Source organism: Macrobrachium nipponense, chromosome 8, assembly GCF_015104395.2.
Source record: "Macrobrachium nipponense isolate FS-2020 chromosome 8, ASM1510439v2, whole genome shotgun sequence".
NCBI classification, from domain to species: Eukaryota; Metazoa; Arthropoda; class Malacostraca; order Decapoda; family Palaemonidae; genus Macrobrachium; species Macrobrachium nipponense.
Genome location: NC_087203.1, coordinates 3,403,207 through 3,424,026, shown reverse-complemented (window position 1 = coordinate 3,424,026; position 20,820 = coordinate 3,403,207). Strand labels below are relative to the sequence as shown.

The window sequence follows — 20,820 nt, the reverse complement described above, 5'->3', positions numbered from 1 at the left end:
ATGTTGACAAACTCAGCATAATAGGGCCAGACATCACAACTCCACTGATGTTACTGCTAACACAAGCCAGATATCCAGATACAACTGAAGTCTGGTGCTCCCAATGGAGCCAAATTCCAGGTAAAGACTGTAAGTAGGTTGCCGCCCACTCCACAGGATTTAAAGTGAGATACCTTATCCAATGAAACGGAGTGAATAATTAACAGAGAAATCACTCCATTGTTTTGATCAAATTTGACAGAGTTATGATGAAGCAATCCCTTTTTTGAATCAACACAGTAACAGTTTTAATGCTATCAGACAGGAATTACCGGTTCTGAGAATGGTAACATACCACTAACCTTTCTCAGAAAACCCTAAGAACCCATTCTGTACCAGTTATGACAAGGTCTCTAATGAAACCTGCAACTTGTTAACATGTTACTCAAAATTTGGATATCTTCAAACAAGCCTTCAATTTAGGATCTGACTTCATATAAACAATAGTTGCAAAGTGGCCAACCATGTGAAAATAACAATACTCTCTGAAGTCTAATCTGGAGGGCTCTACTCTTAACAGTCTTAATAAGGTGCACTAATAACAGGATTAGCATGGTTGAACATTCCAAAGTATAAAAGCTGGGCAGATCCAGATATCTAATGATGGGAAATTATGCTTCCTCCACCTTCTTCGGCCAGGTAAACACCATTCCCCGGCCACCTACCTCCCAAAAGATTATTTGTATGGGACTTTGGTTGTAGTGTTATCTTATAAGTGCAACTTAGCATTAGCTAGAAAAGATACTCTTCTCAGCAAGTTTATTTCTTTTGAAAGTTAACAGAAAAAGTCCCATAGATAGGACACACCCCCAAATCTATTAGCTAGTTTTTAGGCTTATTGTTCAACAGGTTCTGGGGAATCTAGCTGTTTAAGCCCCTGCTAATACTCCTCCTAGATCCATTTCTCACTAACATAGTTAAGTCCATGTATCTGTCCATTTGTAACTATACAAAGAATGAATGGTTAGTTGATATCAACAGGTTTATACTGATATTAAATTCTCTATTTTCAGGCTTAATGAACACGGGTCCCATGTTCATGGATTGTCATTTATACCCACGGTGAAAGTATAGTCTATTAAGAACAGTATCTTTCAGATGCAAACCTGAAAGTGATTATACAGCTCCCTCCATTATTACTGATTCACCAACACCTCTCACCTTCAAATCTTGACTGAACTCTGCTTTTTTTTTATCACATACAAAATTGTATTTAAAAAAAAAATTCTTTAAAGGTGTTTGGAAATTATTCTAAATAAAATACTGTTCTGTAAACAGTTGTTTTGCTGTTAATATATCTAAATAAATATGCAATGGGTTACAACTGTACCCAGTATAATACTTATGAAAATGGAGGGACAAATAAAGAAGTATATGTACAGTATAACAGATAAAGAGGAAATCCACCAAGCAAAGTGAAACAATGGAGTACTGCTGCTTAGTAAAGGACGTGAAGTCGAAAAGCCTCGCAGTATTACTCCATTGTTTCACTTTACTTCATGGATTTTGTCTTTATTTATATACTCATCAGATTCGATAGTTTTGTGATTAAGTTCTACACAGTACAACAAATTGAGATATGAGATCATACTTATTTCTTTCAAAGCACACAGTGTCACTATGTAATATATTGTAATATTGTAAATATCCAGTTAGAATGGTCTTTAAGCACAAAGAGTGTCACTCAAAATATAAATTTTCATAATAAAATATATTATTTGGATATTTACCTACTGTTAAAGTTAGCTCATCTCCACGCCGATTAGGTGAGTCGGCATTCAAACACAAAATCGAAGGGCTGCCTGGATGACTATCTAGTTTACATGTTCTCTATCTAGTGTTTCGAATGTTTTAGCTTTTTGTCAGAATTCTCCTTGACAGCCCACTAAATTGTGGGGATGCTGAGTGGGGTCTACTTTAACAGTAGGTAAGTATCCAAATAATCAATTTTATTGTAAAAATTTATATTATTTGAGATGAATCTTACCTACTGCTGAAGTTAGCTGATTCCCACATTAAGAAGAGGATGGAGGGTAGTGCAGCTAGAGAAAAATCTGCTAAGCTAATTGAGCTACAGTTTCTTACATGAAACCCAAAACAATCTTACCTGATCCAGAACCCTTTCTGGATTTTACTACCATCAGAAATTGGATTCCTTTCAGGGAGCAAGGCTCTCATACATGTACAGAAAAGAGCAGCCTTGGGGATAAAACCGCTTGATTCAGCCAGAATGAAACAGAAGCAGCATGAGGGGACCCCTGTGCCTGGGTCCAAAAGCCCTACAAAATGACAGTCACTTAAAATATATACCTGTATGATGTAAACGTACACTCCTATACAAAGTTTGTACCTTCACACTCCCCAAAATATTAACACCTGGGATTTAAACAAAAGCACCTAAAGGATTGCTCTTTCTTTGGTTCAGGAAAAGACTACCCACTACTGGTAGCGGACTGAAGGCTATACTGTTTTCAAACATGATTCTGCATACTTAAGGTAGTGAGTGGGTAAAACCAAACTGCACTTCTACTGCGCCACATCAATCCTATCCTGAAGTGACAAATTGACATAACACTAATTGAAGTTACAACTGCTGCTCAAATTATGAATGTTTACCTTCAATAAACGTAGAAGATATGGAACTAGTTCTCATGCAATAGAATACTCAAATATATCACAGAGGACCTTGTGATCTTTGACAAAGACGTTATAAGTTTCTAAAAACACAAAAGAAAATGTTAACTTTTTCTCTTCCAGGCTTACCCTTCGACAAAGACATTCTAGGTTTTCTAAAAGAACAAAACAAAAAGTTAAATTTGCCTCCTCCAAGCTTAACCATTGAGAAAGAGAACTAGGCTTTATAAAACCACAAAACAAAAGGTTAATTGTACCTCTTCCATGCTTAACCTTTGACAACGACATCTAGGTTTCCTTAAACCACAAAACAAAAGGTTAACTTTACCTCTTCCAGGATTAACCTTTGAGAAAGATGTTCTAGGTTTCTAAAAGTATGACTACCTTTTCCAGGCTTAACCTGTCTGATTAAGTTTTAATAGCCCCAATAGGACAGAGAAATGTTTCCTCATCTTCTCAACTAAGGATGTTTCATTGGAATTCTTACAGTTCTCTGAAAAACATAGCCTTAACATCACCCTCAGCTCTATGGCAAAAAGATAAAATAGCATTCCCTTTACAACAGCTTAAAGAAAGGTGCTTGCAATACATTTACTCTTTTAACTGTCAATACTGCTAAATAAAAGGTTTCATAGTAAATAATTAAGATAGTTTAGACCTGCATCTAAATTCCAGAGAGAGAAAGAGACTGTAACAGAGATGAAGGGGCTTCAATCTGAACACCTTACAGTGCTGATCCTCAGCTAGATCTAAAAGCCCATGATGCAATACCGATGAAAGCTACGAATGATACCTTGAAAGTAGACAGTGAAAAAGTCTTACTATCTCCAAGAACGTATAAAACATAGATGTCTACAAGGTTCCAAATGTTGAAAATTCCTCTACAATGGAACCCTCAGCAATACACAGACTGCTGCTTCTGACACAAGCCCACAGTTGTTTTCCACTTGATTAAGGATAGATCCTATGATACCTTGAAAATCCCTTTATTGGGAGGGGACATTCAAGCACTGTAAAGCAGTTTAAGAAATGCATAAGTTAAGTGGAAGTGCACGGAATTCTGTAGTTTGAGGTGATTTCCTCATAACTTAACAGTAAAAGACATCTACCAAGAGCACTAGAAATTCTGAAAATCAGTTGTTCTGAGGCTACAAGGGCTCTACAGGAGACAATTCTTGAACTTGAAGTCGCTCAATGGTACTTATGGGCAGGCCCATAAGTCTGAATTCGGCCAAATTTGACGAAACACATCCACTGCTCAAGCCTGAGGGCCATCAAAGGAGTAGTAATCGTCTGGGTGTTCCTGTTCATCTACACGGTAGTAAGTGTACACGAGTGCTCCTCAAATCCCATAGCAACTGCCGAACTTACGGATGTAATGGCCATCTGTAGGTAGTCTGTTATTTCTGAATCCCCAATCTCTAAAACACTGTCCATCCATAGAATGAATGATCAAACCAATATTACATTGTCCATTTCCTTCAAAGCAGCAAACTTCCCACAATGACTTTGTTTCTGACCAGGGATACACCTTTTAGGCACCTCTGATGGTCTTTCCACTGCCATGACATCTAGAAAGTTTGACCAGGTGTAGTGTTGACCATTCTATGTTGTATGAAAGTGTAATGACACTAGTGACAACTGGTTTGTGTTACATGACAAATGGAAAAACCAAAACCTGGATGTAGGCTTAAGAATAAAATGGCCAACTTCTTGGTTACAGAGTCCTTTCTACAGAACCTGGCGACAAAGACTGTCATGGTTTACTTACAAATTTAATGAACGTTATACAGACTATATTAATTGAGCCTGATTATCTGATAAAATCCCCGGTGAGGCCATGTTTCCTAATAAAGAAAGACCTTACCATATAGGAAGCTTCCTTCAGGCCTAAAATTCTTCAAGAAACAAATGCCTAGTCGTCTTTGACAGACAAGCCTCCACATTTCAAGTATAATCCAAACATTACTAGGATATAGAAAATAAAAAATCATAATGCATAGAAACTGGGCCGGGTGAAGCAACAGGTCCCTGACCTTTGGAATACTGTTGACAGAGTAGGCCAATTTGAACCAGTGATTCAGTAAGAAAGATTCTTGCTCCTCAAAGTCGATGCCATCCACCTATGGGCAACAAAATCCCTCACAATACTTATAGAGGAGCTGTACATAAGAAGAATAAGTTTCTGCATGTCTACCACAAGTCTGACCAATCTTTGGAAAGACACTAAAACCATGCTAGAAAAAACCAAAAAGTATGGGGACAGACACTTCATGTTATTCAGTCTCAAAATGTCCAAAAATGACCACCTACCTCCAATTGCTTATGGAGGTAGGAAAGACTGAGGTAAATCCCAGTGAATTACTGCCTGGTCCATTCATTCTCTCTATATGCAACCTCCTCCTAATGAGAGAGAGAGAGAGAGAGAGAGAGAGAGAGAGAGAGAGAGAGAGAGAGAGGAGAAGAGAGAGAGTACTCCGAGAGAGATGAGAGAAGAGAGAGAGAGAGAGAGAGAGAGAGAGAGAGAGAGAGAGAGAGAGACTTCTGATGAAGAAGACAAAGGAACAGCTATAGGAGATCAAACAGTGAAGAGCAACCAAACAGAATCATAACTCTCCTTCACCGTCTCCACCATGTGAGGTACTGGTCCCAAGTCTCTCCAAGCATGCCAGGAGGTTTGCAACTGTCTATCTACCAGAACCTGAGGGCTGCACTTATCCCTGAAAGGTATAAAACAAGACTGTACTACTTATTGCCTTAACATAAGCAGACAGAAGCAAAAGTGTTCACACTTCTACCAATCCGAGTTAGTATAAGCATGAGAACAGTAGCCTGTAGCATCAAAAGTAAGTTAAAAATAAATCTTTTCCTCGCTAAACTCCCACAGGCGCCAAAAACCTCTTTCTTCAACTACATGAGGATACAGCAAAGCATAATGTTGCAACAAACGCCGATCAAACTGGAGTTTCTCCAATTCAAACTTCTGCCAGAGGGTGACAGGAGGAGACGGCTGCTGACAGGAGGGAACACCTGGTGAGTGGTGACAGGAAGCGACACTTGGCTATAGGAGGTGACTGCAGAGAGCAGTCAAGCACTTTATCCCATCCACAACTCGATGAAAGGGAGACAGTCTTAAGCAACTCATGGACTCAGTTGCGTCCACACAAGTAAACGGAGGCTAAGAAAAGGAGGCGCAAAAGAAAATGGGAAAGTTTGGGAAGCGGAAGGGAGAGTAGTTTACCAAGACTCTCCTGCCTCATCCGAAGGCGAATCAACATACTTGAATGCATTCCAATACGACACATCGTTAGAAAGCGATGAAGTTGGAATAATATTTAGCTTGAAAAAAACCAAAGATACTATACATATTATGGATTGAAAAGAGAAACATTGATTGAGGCAGTGGTAAGAGATTTGCTGATAGCTGAAGAAAAAGCATGCAAAGAATGAGCAAGTGCATTTCAATGGAGAAAGAGGAACAAGCTAGCAGACGAGAATTTGGAATAAGCAAAAGATTGGTTAAACTGTCAACTGAGTCAGCATTATGTTAGAATAAGTAAAACTTGCTACAGACACATTATCATCTCAATAAAACTAACTGTAAATATATTATTAATCCTACGTATGCTAACAATCTCAAACTAGGTGCCGATGTGCCATGATGGCACAATGTGCATACGGAGCGAAAATTAACTTTTACCAAAACAGTTCATAGGTGAACGTGTTAAACGAGATTCAGACCATGAAAAGGGCGAAGTAGGTACTGAAGAGCACAGAATCCCATCGCCCCGAGACCAACCTGATTCCCTGGTAGACGACTCTTTTGCAAAGGCACAATATCACAGAGCAGTCCAAGGCGAGGGCTCAAACACTTTACTTCTAACAAGAGAACACGAAAAAGAGCGCCTGACAATGGAGGGATTCGGAAAATTCCTTGTCACGAACTCAGTTCAACTTGTATTAGAACTTCAAATAAGTATAATTTCATGTTCTAACTTCTTGATACGCTTTTCTTGAACTGAATGGGGAGCAGAAGGCTGAGCTACCAAAATTCCTAGCCTGAGTAGGGATAACTGCAGATGAAGGGACACTAGGTAGGATAGAACTGACAGGTTCAAGTCCTGACCTAACTAATTGCTTCCACAATCTATCAGCTTCCCATCTTCCCTATATCTGTCATATTTAGACATAAAATCCGCAGAACATTCCCCTACATTCCTCACATCTAATTCCAAGATCACACTCTCTACCCTTGCAGCCAGTACAAACTGAATGTTGATCTACTTCAAATTCCAACATCTTCCTTACACCAAAATAATTCCTGTGTAGCCTACAAAGCCTGATGTTATAGGCTTCACTTCTGGTGAAAGACATTCTAGTTAACTGAAATTACAATACCGTAAACAGCCAAACTCCATAGAATACCAACAATTGCCTAAATGCAATGGCGGCAAGGAGAATTCTGACAAGAGCTAAAACATTCGAAACCCACATGTTGGAGAACAGATGAACTAGACATTCATCCGGTCAACCATTCGATTTTTTGTTTGAATGCGGACTCACCTAATCGTTGCAAAGATATAAGCTAGCTTTAACAGTGGGTAACATTCATCTCAAATAATATTACTTATATTATGTAACAGGAAAGATACATAAATGAGTAAAATGATTAAATTTGTAAATTGCTGCTGTTTTACAGAAACAGACTAGAACAGAAAAAGCAGCACTTTGAGGCACATGAATAATATTGCAAGAGGCCAATTGCAAAGAAAAATATTTTTGAATTTCTGTAATTAAAACAATATTTTGAAAATAACTAACCTGTAATAGGCTTCCAAGGACGCGTTGTCCTTAGCCATGGGGGCTGCATTGTTCTGGGTCTCGTGTCTTCTTTTGGAGAACTTTTATTAGCTTGAGATGTTGGCGAAGACTGAGGACATGAGTCTCCTAAGAAAAATATATGTATTTTTAAAGGTAACTACGATGTACAAGGTTATATTCTTATTATCAGGTTTCAATGGGAAAGAAATGAAACTAACATAAGAGAGCAGGCAATTGCTTAGATACTTCATACCGAAAAACAAAACTAATGCCTTAGGACCATTACCAAGAATTCTGAAGAGTAAGGTTTTTCCAGCTAATTAAAAGTGCCCGATTAGTAAATGCCATTAGAACTACCATGGTATAAGTAATGCAGAATGACCACCCTGAAGTTATCAGTAGACGAAGTAAATGAAACACAAACATGATTGGTAATATCCCTCGGAACAAATCCAGACATTCATAGAATACAGATACATTCTGCTAGTTCTGTAGTAGACACTATATATATATATATATATATATATATATATATATATATATATATATATATATATATATATATATATATATATATATGTCCACTTGGACGGTGGTTCGATCCCATGTGGGGACGAAATTATTATCAACTAAAAAAATTCCCCTTCGGTACATATATAAAAATATATCAATTCCGAGGTAGTAGTGAATTTAGATATTAAAGGATATTTGTAGCTCGAATGATATATAAATGAATCACGTTCGATGTGATAATTATTCATATATATATACATACATACATACATATATATATATATATATATATATATATATATATATAATCTGTAGTAGACATATATAAACATATATACATACACACACACACACACACATATATATATATATATATATATATATATATATATATATATATATATATATATATATATATATATATATGTCTGTAGTAGACATATATAAACTATATACATACACACACACACACACACACACACACACACACACATATATATATATATATATATATATATATATATATATATATATATATATATATATATATATATATATATATATACTTCTAGGGCACAATATTTCACGGATACAACATTCATTGAATAGAATGGCTTTTTCACTGTTAACCAGCTTTTTTGAAATTGCTTCGTATTTTCTAATTATTTTCTTTACTTCATTGTTCAGGTTACTAATGGACACATAATGGGGTTCTTCCATTTACTCCAGTATTTTTACACGCGACAGCTGTTTCGTCAACCTATACGTATTGACGTTTTCAAGCGTACTGATACAAATATGAGCCTACATGCGTTTTGTGACGTCATGAGGACGGAAAGGTAGTACAATTGCCAGATACCTAGTTTTAAGTATTTACAAAAGACTATAGTGAAACATAAAATAAGACAAATAAATAAATATGTTAACACAGAAATTATATAAAAAAGTTGAAAGTAAGTTATTATACACATTATACATAAATATATTAATTACATATATGTTTAATTCACTGAAAGTCAGTGTGCGCTCCTGTCAGCGTGTGGGGGTTTTGTTCCACGCGGTTGAAGGACTGCCTCCTACACGAGGGCAAGGAACGGTCTGCCTCACGTTGGATGTTAAGGCTGGGACTTGCATTGCGATGCTGACTGCTTCTGATATCAATAAACGATTGTAGTTGCCTTCCTTGTGTATTATTTTGGTGTTTGTGAGAAGTTCTTGTAATGATGGTTTTTATTGTGGGTATCCACAAAGTGCTGATGAATGGTCCTTGGTTTCTGTGGGCCTGCATGCGACGTTTGAGTGTGGTGGTTGTGTCCGATATAGCATCTTTGGGGGGGACTGACATTGCTCGTCAGCACAGACAAACTTGTATACTATATCAGATTTAACCTCTTTCTCCGTCGATGGGGCCGTACTATTTTTCATTACCAAAGAGGCCGTTATTTTGTTATATGGCGCTAGGGGGGTGGCTCCTCTTCGCAGTATACCAAGGATGGCTTTCCTTTCATCTTCGTGGTGTTTGTTGTATGGTATCTGATGGTATATCATTATTTCTTTGTCTTTGTCTTGTGTGTTGTTACTCGGGGTCGGATTATGGAAAGCCTCTAATCTCTTTTTGACAACTTGCTGGATCATGTCATCTGGATATCCGTTATTTGTGAGCAGCTGTTGAACTCTGTTGATTTCTTCGTTAGTCGCTTTCCACGTGGAACAGTGTGTTATGGCACGTTTTATGTATGCATTTACCACAGATCGTTTATATGCATCAGGGCATTCTCCTCTAGCATTTAAGCATCTTCCAGCGTCTGTCTTTTTAGTGTATACGGTGGTATTGTATTTGTTGTTCTTTTGGGTCACAAGTACGTCCAAGAAAGGGAGCATCTTCTCATCACTTCTTTCACTATAGTCTTTTGTAAATACTTAAAACTAGGTATCTGGCAATTGTACTACCTTTCCGTCCTCATGACGTCACAAAACGCATGTAGGCTCATATTTGTATCAGTACGCTTGAAAACGTCAATACGTATAGGTTGACGAAACAGCTGTCGCGTGTAAAAATACTGAGTAAATGGAAGAACCCCATTATGTGTCCATTAGTAACCTGAACAATGAAGTAAAGAAAATAATTAGAAAATATGAAGCAATTTCAAAAAAAGCTGGTTAACAGTGAGAAAGCCATTCTATTCAATGAATGGTTATAATATATATATTATATATATATATATCTAATATATAACATATATCATATATATATATTATATATGAATATATATACATATATATATATATATATATATATATATATATCTATATATATATATATATATATATATATATATATATATATATGCTGCTATTTTATAATGCATATATCTTCTTTTTGACTGTATGAAATGTACGAGAAGTGTTTGCAACATTTACAGATTCCTTATTTAGCTTAGAGTTATAGGATGTCTTAAAATGTATGTTCAGATTTTGCATAACATAATTTAAAACAATATATAACATAGAATATGAAGAAAGAGAGAGAGGTTAACTTTGTCCATTCCAAGATAGAAATTGTTTCCATAACTTGTCATCGCCTCAGATTAAGAGATCTCGAGATATCCATTGTGTTTTGGAAATGTAATCGCGTCTGATAAGGGACTTTTGCTTCGATCGAGTACGTGTCTTTGTTGAGCATATTACGTTCATACATGTATGTCTTTGCTGAATTCAAATTAATTCACAAGTGTTAAATTCAATTAAATGTGCAACAATTAAGTAATGAAAACAATTAAGTCAATTAAATTGTGAATGCAAATGATAACACTCAGAATATAAAATCACACACTTCAGTAAGAAAATGGATAAATGAACAAAAATCACTTCAAATGAAGCAAACAGAAAACACAAAAATTTGCAATGTGTAAATATTTAAACTTTCACCAACTAATAAATTTAAAAATAACACGTGGAGATTTCACGATTTTTCTGTAAAGTTACGTCATATTAGAAGCCTCTAGAAAGATTGCATCATTTTTCGCATGCCCAAAATGTTTTGTGCGATATCCACTGTACAGCTTCCATATGAAAAAAGATTCATTCCGACTTAGAACATCATAGCGTTTAGAGCTCTCTCTCTCTCTCTCTCTCTCTCTCTCTCTCTCTCTCTCTCTCTCTCTTCTCTCTCTCTCTCTCTCTCTCTCTCTCTCTCTCTCTCCCACATCACTTTTGATTTCATATTAACGCAACGTAATTGGTCAATCATAACTATTAGATTTCGGATTTCTTAGAGTTGTTTAGTATTATTTAGTGCTGTTTGTGGAATCTGAACAAACATTGTACAAGTGTGTAACGGTGCCTTTTCATTTGAGAAATATTGTGAATTTGTGAAATTTTTTGAACGGGCGGCAGCAGAAAGAAACAATTGGTACCTAGGTAACGTGTTATTTTAAATTTATTAGTTGGTGAAAGTTTAAATTTTTACACATTGCAAATTTTTGTGTTTTCTGTTTGCTTTATTTGAAGCGATTTTTGTTCATTTATCCATTTTCTTACTGAAGTGTGTGATTTTATATTCTGAGTGTTATCATTTGCATTCACAATTTAATTGACTTAGTTGTTTTCATTACTTAATTGTTGCACATTTAATTGAATTTAACACTTGAGAATTAATTTGAATTTACTTAGAATTCTTTTCAAGTTTCATTGTTATTTAGCACTTGTGAATTAATTTCCAAATTTTAATTATTGCCAAAAACTTTTGAATTTCGATTGAATTAATTTTCTTGAATTTAGTGATAAATTAATTTTGATTTAATTTTACTTAATTAATACAATAGTTAATTAAACTTTGCTTTGTTTTCAAGTAACAGTTATTTTCCCTGATATTGTGAATTTCACTTATAATTTTGAGTTTAAAAATAAATTTTTGTACTTAAATTTTTATAAGTGTTTTCTTTTTCACCAGTATAAGTAAATAATTATATGATTTGTTTAGGTAGGAACATAGAGTGGTAATTGAGCTGTTTTCCTTCAATTTACTTGAAGTGAGTTAGAACCAGGGAAGTACTTAGACTTCTGAAATTAGGGAAATACTTAGACTTTTAAAGTTGTTGATGGAGTGATGCCCTTTAATTAATTCAATTACATATAAGATTACCTCACACCCGTTTTAATGAACTTAGTCTGATTTTCTGCAATACTGGTAAGTTGTTTAAGGGATCACTGTTGCCTTTAGAGTATTCAGTCGTTTATTACCTGTGATGAAGGTTCAGGTGTCTGGCTGTTGTGAGGTAACAATTAATGATTGGTAAGTGTAGTAACCAGATACTTGGGACTTCGTCACAAGTATCAATGGTGCCCAGACCCAGGAAAACAGATTGCATTATCACTCTTAGTCTATACTGGTGGTGTTAGGGATATGTTTTGTTGGGAGAGTGACCATATAGTTTTAGTTTTGCATTTATTCTGTTGAATTGTAAGTTGATAACTTCGAGAAAATGGCTCAGTTCAAGGTGCAGGAATTTTTAGCAGTCCCTTCCATCCAAGTGTTATATGAAACCACTCTGACTAAAGCACAGTGGAGCATTGATAGACTCTGGTAGAATAACTGATGAAGATGAGTTAGAATTAGCTCAAGAGTTGTTGAATGTAGTACGTGCTGATCTTACAAATAAGCAAGAAGAAAAAGAGAAAAGTGATGCAGATTAGAGCTCAGATGCATTGAAGAAGAAGAGAATTTGATTAAGCTGAAAATGCAAGATGAAAGAGAAAGAGAAGACAGGGAGAAAAGAGAAAGAGAAGAAGAAAAAGCAGCAGAAGAGGAAAAAGAAAGGATAAAAGAGGAAAGAGAAGATGCAAGACATGAAAGGGAGATGGAATTGATAAGAGCTAGATCCACATTACCTGTAACACCGTCTAACCCTAACCAAGGTAATCAAGACCCTGTATTTGATGTAATAAGAGTACAGAAGTTAATCTCTAAGTTTACTGAAGAAGCTCCAGATGAGTTTTTTGTTCACTTTGAGAAAGTGGCTTCAGGTATGATGGGATGGCCAGAAGATAAATGGTCAGTTTTGCTACAAAGTGTCTTGATTGGTAAAGGGAGAAGTGCTTATCTAGCCTTAACAGCTGATCAGTGTAAAGAGTACAAGGTACTTAAACACAGTGTGCTACAAGTTTACCAGATGACCCAAGGGTACTACAATGAAAGATTCAGAAATTTAAGAAAAGATGAGAGGGGAACCTTCTTAGATTATGCGTACAAAGTGAGAAGGTGTTTTAAACATTGGTTAGAAGCTGCTTAAGTTAAAACTTTTGATGAATTAGAAGAATTACTTGTTCTTGAACAGTATCTTAGGGGAATTCCTGAACATATAAGAGCCTATTTGAGAGAGAGAGGAGAGAGGAGACCTTACCTTACAGACCTTACATCTTGTTCGGGTTGCCCCAGGTCCCTCAGTGTGAGGCACCTCTAATGTCTACCAGAGAGTTGCTAGTACATCTTCCGGTATATTTTGCATCTTCCAATCTTGGATGGTCTGGGATGCAGTTTAGATATTTGTCGAGCTTATTCTTAAACACATCTACGCTCACTCCTGATATATTCCTCAGATGAGCTGGCAACGCATTGAATAGACGCTGCATTATCGATGCTGGTGCGTAGTGGATTAATGTCCTGTGTGCTTTCCTTATTTTTCCTGGTATAGTTTTGGGCACTATTAATCTACCTCTGCTTGCTCTTTCTGATATTTTTAGTTCCATGATATTTTCTGCTATTCCTTCTATCTGTTTCCATGCCTGAATTATCATGTAGCGTTCTCTTCTCCTTTCTAGACTATATAATTTTAAGAATTGTAGTCTTTCCCAGTAGTCTAGGTCCTTAACTTCTTATTCTAGCTGTAAAGGACCTTTGTACACTCTCTATTTGTGCAATATCCTTTTGATAGTGTGGGTACCATATCATATTGCAATATTCAAGTGGACTACGAACATATGTTTTTATAAAGCATAATCATGTGTTCAGCTTTCTTGTTTTGAAGTGCCGTAACAACATTCCCATTTTTGCTTTACATTTTGCCAACAGAGTTGCTATTTGATCATTGCATAACATGTTCCTATTCATCATCACACCAAGGTCTTTAACTGCTTCCTTATTTGTGATGGTCTCATTATTAGGTCCCTTATATGCATATAGCTTTCTTTCTCTGTCTCCATAATTTATTGATTCAAATTTATCAGAGTTAAATACCATCCTATTTACCTCTGCCCAATCATATACTTTGTTAAGGTCTCTTTGTAGAGCGTTCCTATCTTCATCACAATAATTTCTCTACTTATTCTTGTGTCATCTGCGAAACTACTCACTACCGAATCCTTAACATTATTGTCTATGTCTTCAATCATAATAACAAACAGTATTGCAGCTAACACCGTACCTTGCGGCACACCGGATATTACCTTGGCTTCATCCGATTTCTCGTCGTTTGCAATAACTATCTGTTTTCTGTTGTGTAAAAATTCTTTTAACCATCTTCCTACTTTATCCCCACGATATTGTGTTTTCTAATTTTCTTCGCCAATATATTATGGTCTACTTTATCAAAAGCTTTTGCAAAGTCTAAATAAACCACATCTGTTTCATTCCGCTTTTCATATTTTTGAATATGTTTTCACGGTGGACTAACAGTTGGGTTTGTGTACTTTTTCCGGGTACGAAACCATGTTGTCCTTTATTAAACAAATTATTTTTTATTAAATGTTTCATAATATTTTTCTTCATTACCCTTTCATACACTTTCATAATATGTGATGTTAGACTCACAGGCCTATAATTACTTGCCTCTAGTCTTGATCCACTTTTGAAAGTAGGGGTAATATATGCTAATTTGTGCTCATCATATATCTTGCCTGTATCTACACTTTGTCTTAATAATATTGCAAGTGGCTTTGCGATAGAATGAACTACTTTCTTTAACAAAATAGCAGGAATTCCATCAGGCCCTGCAGCAGCTCCATTTTTAATTTCATTAATAGCCTGCACAATATCAGCTTCATTAATATCTATGTCAGCTAAATATTCACTATTTTCATCCCTTACTTCTATATCATTATCTTCATTATCTATTCTAGGGGTGAATTCTCTCTTATATCGTTCTGCCAGTATGTTGCAAATTTCCTTTTTTTCATTCGTTAATCTCCCTTCAATTCTCAGAGGGCCTATTTCTATTCTTCTTTTATTCATCTTCTTCGCTATGAGTATAATAGTTTGGGGTTTTGCCTTGATATTTAATAGGGTTTTTTCTTCCAAGTCCCGTTTTTCATTTTCTTTTGATTGTATAATCTTTTGTTCTGCATTTTCTATCTTACTTTTTAGTTCTATAACTTTCCATGCATTTTTTTCTTTTGCAAGACCTTTTTTCCACTTTCTGATTTTCTGGAACAAGATCCTTCTGTCTCTTGGTATTGCATGAATGATGTTTTACTTTTCTTCTTCGGTATATATTTTTCCACTATTATCTCCATTATTTTATATAATATCTCCGTATTTACCCTTATGTCATCACTTACGAAAATGTTATCCCAATCTTTGTTTAATTCTTCATTAATTTCTGACCATTTTATATTTTTTACTGTAGAAGTTGTATTTTCCATATCCTTCCCACTTTTTCATTTCTTGCTTATCTCTATTTTCACTTGCTTTGGAATGAACTGTTAATTCTATGACATTATGGTCTGAAATACTCGCATTATAAACTATTATTTCTTTAACATAATTCATCTCGTTCACAAATACTAGGTCTAAGTATTTTCCTTTCTTGTTGGCAGGTGATTTATTTGTTGAATGTTGTATTCTAGTAGCATATCTAATAGCTTTTTCAAATTGCCTCTTATCTTCTGCACTACTATTACTCTCTTTTTTATATGTATAAGTACAACCACAATCTCCTATTCGTTCTTTCCATTCTACGAAAGGAAAGTTGAAGTCACCAGATGGAGAATAGTCCAGTCCTTGTGATTTCTACATATATCATCCAATTTTTCACAATTATTAAGTCAAACTCTTTAGTATTAGGAGGTCTATATATTACTATGTTCATCAATTTTTCAGATTCAAATTCTACCGCTATTAGTTCACATTCTGAGTTACTATATTTCTCATATATTTTTCCTTGTTTTTTGTCTTTCCCATATATTGCGGTTCCCCCTTGATTCCTATTTTTTCTATCTGATCTATAAGTTTGGAACCCTTTTATTTGATCATCATTCCCAGTCTCTTGGGAATACCAGTTTCACTTATATTCATTATATCTATTTTCTTTTCATTTTGGGTTAGTTCTTCTAAGTACTCTATTTTTCTTTTTGAGTTACTCGTAACTAACAAACCCTGCGCATTCATCACTATGATGGTTTGCGTGTTTTCTCCTTCATTTAATACTGATAGTAATAAGGATTTTCCCATGTCTCTTTCCTGTTTCTGGTATGTTGTTCTTTTTTTCATTTCCAGAAATTCTGACATTAAAAAATCCAACTTTTCCATAATAATTTTGATCTTCCTTCATCATAATTATTCATTTTGTGTCTGAATCTGCAATTTTTTTCTCCGTTTCTGCAATATCCTCTTGCATAATAAATACAGTTATTATCTCTCGAGTAGAATTTCGGAGCTGATGCTTTGAAATTTTTTGCTGACACCTCTGCATATCTCATTGGTGGTTTGCTTTTCTCTTTTACCTGATATTCTTGATTTCTCTCTTTATTTGTTTCTTTCTTATTTTGGATTGTATTACTTGGTTGGTTATTTATTTGATTATGATTCATGGCTACAGGGTGCATATATTTGCATTTTTTGTCGAACTTACATCCTTTTCCTTCTTTTAGGTTTTTACATATTTTGGATGCAGATCTCTGCATCATCCCCATATCCATCTAAGTATGCACATTTACCATATATTTCATAGTTTTGACATATCTTAGGATGTTTGTAGTACATCTTTCTCCAAATCTGCAATTCCCTCTTTTCAAAAGGTTGCAGATTTTGTCTTTCTTGTCGTTTTATTTTTTCCTCTTTCCCGTCATTGTATAGATCTGGGTAGAGCCTCTTCGGATTTGCTTTTCTGTTGTCATATCGTAATTTATTTCTTCGTAGGTATGCTGCTTTATTGCCTCATATGTAGTATCAATGAGTATCTCTGCATCCATACTTTTATCTTGTTCTTTGTTTTCCTTATTTTTTTCTGTCATTTCATTTTTGTTTACTTTTCTTCCGTTTTCCTCTTCTTCTTTTTCTTCTTCTTCTTCCTCTTCCTCTTCTTCTTCATCCTCAACTATTTGTACATTCAATCTTGATTTAATAACATTGTCTATCCATGATAGACATGTTGAACAAAAAATTCTTGTATCTTTTCTCAAATCTTGTATTACTCAGCACACTGTGGATGGGTCGGAATGTTGCATTCAGCACAGCACATTTTCTGATTAGGTTTTGTGGATTGACTATGCTATACCAAACCTTACACAGTTTGCATGCTTTTGGCATTCTTTTTTCCTAATGCATCAATTAGTATATTCACAAGATTCACCTTATTCATTTTCTTTGTCGGAATATGTTGGTTTATGTATATTTTCTTTATGAGTCTCTTGACCACTTGGATTTTATTTGGAACTTCTTCAATTATTTTCAAGATGTTTTCATTAGATTTGTTCCAGTTTGAAGGATTATATCCTTCTAATATATCTATGAATGCTTTTTGTATCTTTTTGGTTAGGACTGTTGCTGATTTTCATAGATGAGAAATGCCGTTCCCCTTCCTGCTACCTCATCGTATTGCGAATCTGCTAAACACGCCAAATTACGCCACCTTTTCCCGCAGTTGGAACTTACTGCCATCTTGTTCTGATTTATAGTATTACACTTGATAAACTAACTTAGAAGACGCTTTATCCTACTATTTTCACACTTATCTTATCACCGATAGTTCACGAACACTTCTAGATATTTCTCAAATTCTAGTCGTATGTTAAACTTGTGATATCTGTTGATTATTGTGACTTCACGCGGGTACGTCTCACCAAGCAAGAGAGAGAGAGAGAGAGAGAGGAGAGAGAGAGAGAGAGAGAGAGAGAGCGAGAGAGAGAGGAGAGAGAGAGAGAGAGAGAGAGAGAGAGAGGTTAAGAAACTTGACAAGGCTGCTACACTGAGTGAAGATTACAATATAATTAGTAGCAAACGCAATTACAATGTCAAGTACCAGAATCAACAACGCCCAGGTTTTAAGTCTCATCCAAATATCAGGAACAAATTTAATGGGAAACCTACTAGTGATACTACCAAGAGTACACAAGGTAATAAACCTCAGCAAGCTAATGTGAAATCCTCATCCAATCTTTCAAGACAGTTACAGAAACCTAATGTTGTCTGCTTCAAGTGTGGAAGAGCAGGACATTTCAGTCAAGAGTGTTACCAGAATCAACAGCTGTCAAAGCCAGTTTGTCAAGTAGTGAAAGGTGACCAGGTGAAACAAACTACGAAGAGCGGTGTGGGAAGAATCAGACTCCAGAGAGGACTGAGTCTAAACAAGCTGAATGTTTAGCAACCAGTGGAAATGTAACCTCAAGCAGTGAGTAGCTTAGCAGTGTGGTGGCTTTTAAGCCGTATATCTATGAGGGTATGCTGTCAACTCAAGGAGGAAGTATGCAAGTATCAGTCAAGATATTACGTGATACAGGGAGTAACCTTAATGTGGTAGTACATGGTGCTCACCCTCAGTGCAAGAAGAGTCTCACAGGAGATTCAGTTATTTTGAAGGGTATAGGAGGAGAGGAAGTAACTCCTATATGCCGCTTACACCTGTTGTGTGAATTGGTGACAGGGAATATTGGTGTACATGTTCTGTTGGGGAATGAAGTTGGTGGTGTGCCATTTATTCCTTGTCCTGTAGAGACAGACAAACCGTTGAGGATGAGTCCTACAGTAGAGTTGGAGAAGAAAATAACCCCACTTGTTTCCTAGTTGTGTAACTACCAGAAGTATGAAGAGGACTACGACTGCAAGTGAAGAAATTGAGGATTTACACACCCAAGAAGGATCAAGTGAAGGATCTTTGTGCTTAGAAGAATTGTTCCAGGGAAGTTATGTTTCCCCTAGTGCTGACCAAGAAGAAATTTCCCATGAAGATGATGACGATGACCACGACGAAGAAGAACCTGTTGTTTCTAAAGAGACTCCGAATAGTCAAAGTGTTCCTGAAGACAGTAGTGAAACTACAGTAGCTGAGTTAGCAGATATTGAGGATTCAACCTTTGAAGTTGGACAAGTGTTCAACCTTTGAAGTTGGACAAGTGACAAGAGAGAAGCTAATGGACTTCCAGAAGAAGGATGCATTGTTAGCTGATTTGTTCTTCAGAGTTGTTGATCGAGAAGAGATGCAACAAACTCCTAACTGTTATTATCTAAAGAAAGGTTTGCTGATGAGGAAATATAGACCTACAGATATACCAGGAGATGCTGTATGGGGCGAATATCATCAAATTTTGCCTTCCATATCCCGTTGAGAAAAGCAAGTGGTAGCAGTAGCTCATGAGTCTGGACATATGGGAATCAGGAAGACTGTGGAGAAGATCATGAAATATTTTTTCTGGCCTGGACTTCACAAAGATGTTAGCAGGTTCTGTCATGAGTGTGTCATACCTGCCAGATAGCTGGAAACCCGAATGAAACCATCCAGAAAGCCCCCCTACAACCTATAGAAGTTAGAGGAGAACCCTTTAGCAAAGTGATTAAAGACATGGTTGGACCGCTGCCGAAGACAAAGAAGGGAAATAAGTATTGTTAACACTAATGTGTCCTGTGACAAGATATCCAGAGGCAATTCCTGTTAGAAACAAATCTGCCAAGATAGTTGCTGAAAAACTTGTGGAGTTTTTCTCAAAGTTTGGTATACCAGAAATAGTACAAAGTGATATAGGAACAAACTTTACTTCAAAGTTATTCCAGGATGTGATGAATTTGTTAGGAGTTAAACAACAGTTATCTGCTTATCATCCAGAAACTTAAGGTGCCTTGGAAAGGTTCCACCAGACATTGAAAAGTATGCTGGCAAAGTATTGTTCTGAGTCAGGAAGAGAATGGGATGTTGGTTTACCATTAATGTTGTTTGAAGTTAGGAGTGCTTATCAAGAAAGTATGGGTTGTTCACCTAATGAAATGATTTTTGGTAGAGAAGTGAGAGGACCATAGAAGATTCTTGCAGAAAATTGGGAAGAAAATCAAGAGGAAAGCCAAGGAGAGTATGTAAAGAACTTAAGGAAAAGGTTGAAAGATATTAGAAAATTCTCTCTAGAAAATTTGAAAGTGAGTCAAGAGAAAAGGTTTTGAAAAAAAAGGAGATATGCATGCTAAGACTAAGCTAGAGAAGTTTTAGTGTGGTCAACAATGTTATATTCTTACCTGTTCAAGAGATTTCCCCTCAATAATAAATTTCAAGGTCCTTACAAGATAACTGAGAAGTTAAGTGATAGAAATCATGTGATTGAAACACCAGAAAGAAGACGACAAAGGAAGATACATGTGAACCTCTTGAAACCCTATTTCTCAGAAACTAATACTGAAACTGTGTCAATAACACAAACAACTTAATCTTCAGAAGACGATGATGGCTACGAATTGGAAGCTGAAAGCAAGATGAATAATTCTTCAATTTTGGAAAATTTGGAGGATAAACTGAAACATCTGAGTGCTGAACAAGGTGAAGACTTAAGTGAAGTAATTAGAAGTTTCCCAGAAATTTTTGCAGATGTACCTAGGCGTACTGATCTGACCAAGCATGA

At 35.9% G+C, this 20,820-nt stretch overlaps 1 protein-coding gene across 1 annotated transcript in view; it reads right to left on the bottom strand.

Annotated features, from left to right (window-relative positions):
- Window positions 1-20,820, bottom strand: part of LOC135222585 (uncharacterized) — a 320,895-nt gene that overhangs the window by 46,363 nt on the left and 253,712 nt on the right. The window contains exon 15 of the mRNA XM_064260658.1: window positions 7,495-7,620. Within this exon, the coding sequence (XP_064116728.1) occupies window positions 7,495-7,620 (126 nt within the window). The remainder of the gene's footprint in view (window positions 1-7,494; window positions 7,621-20,820) is intronic.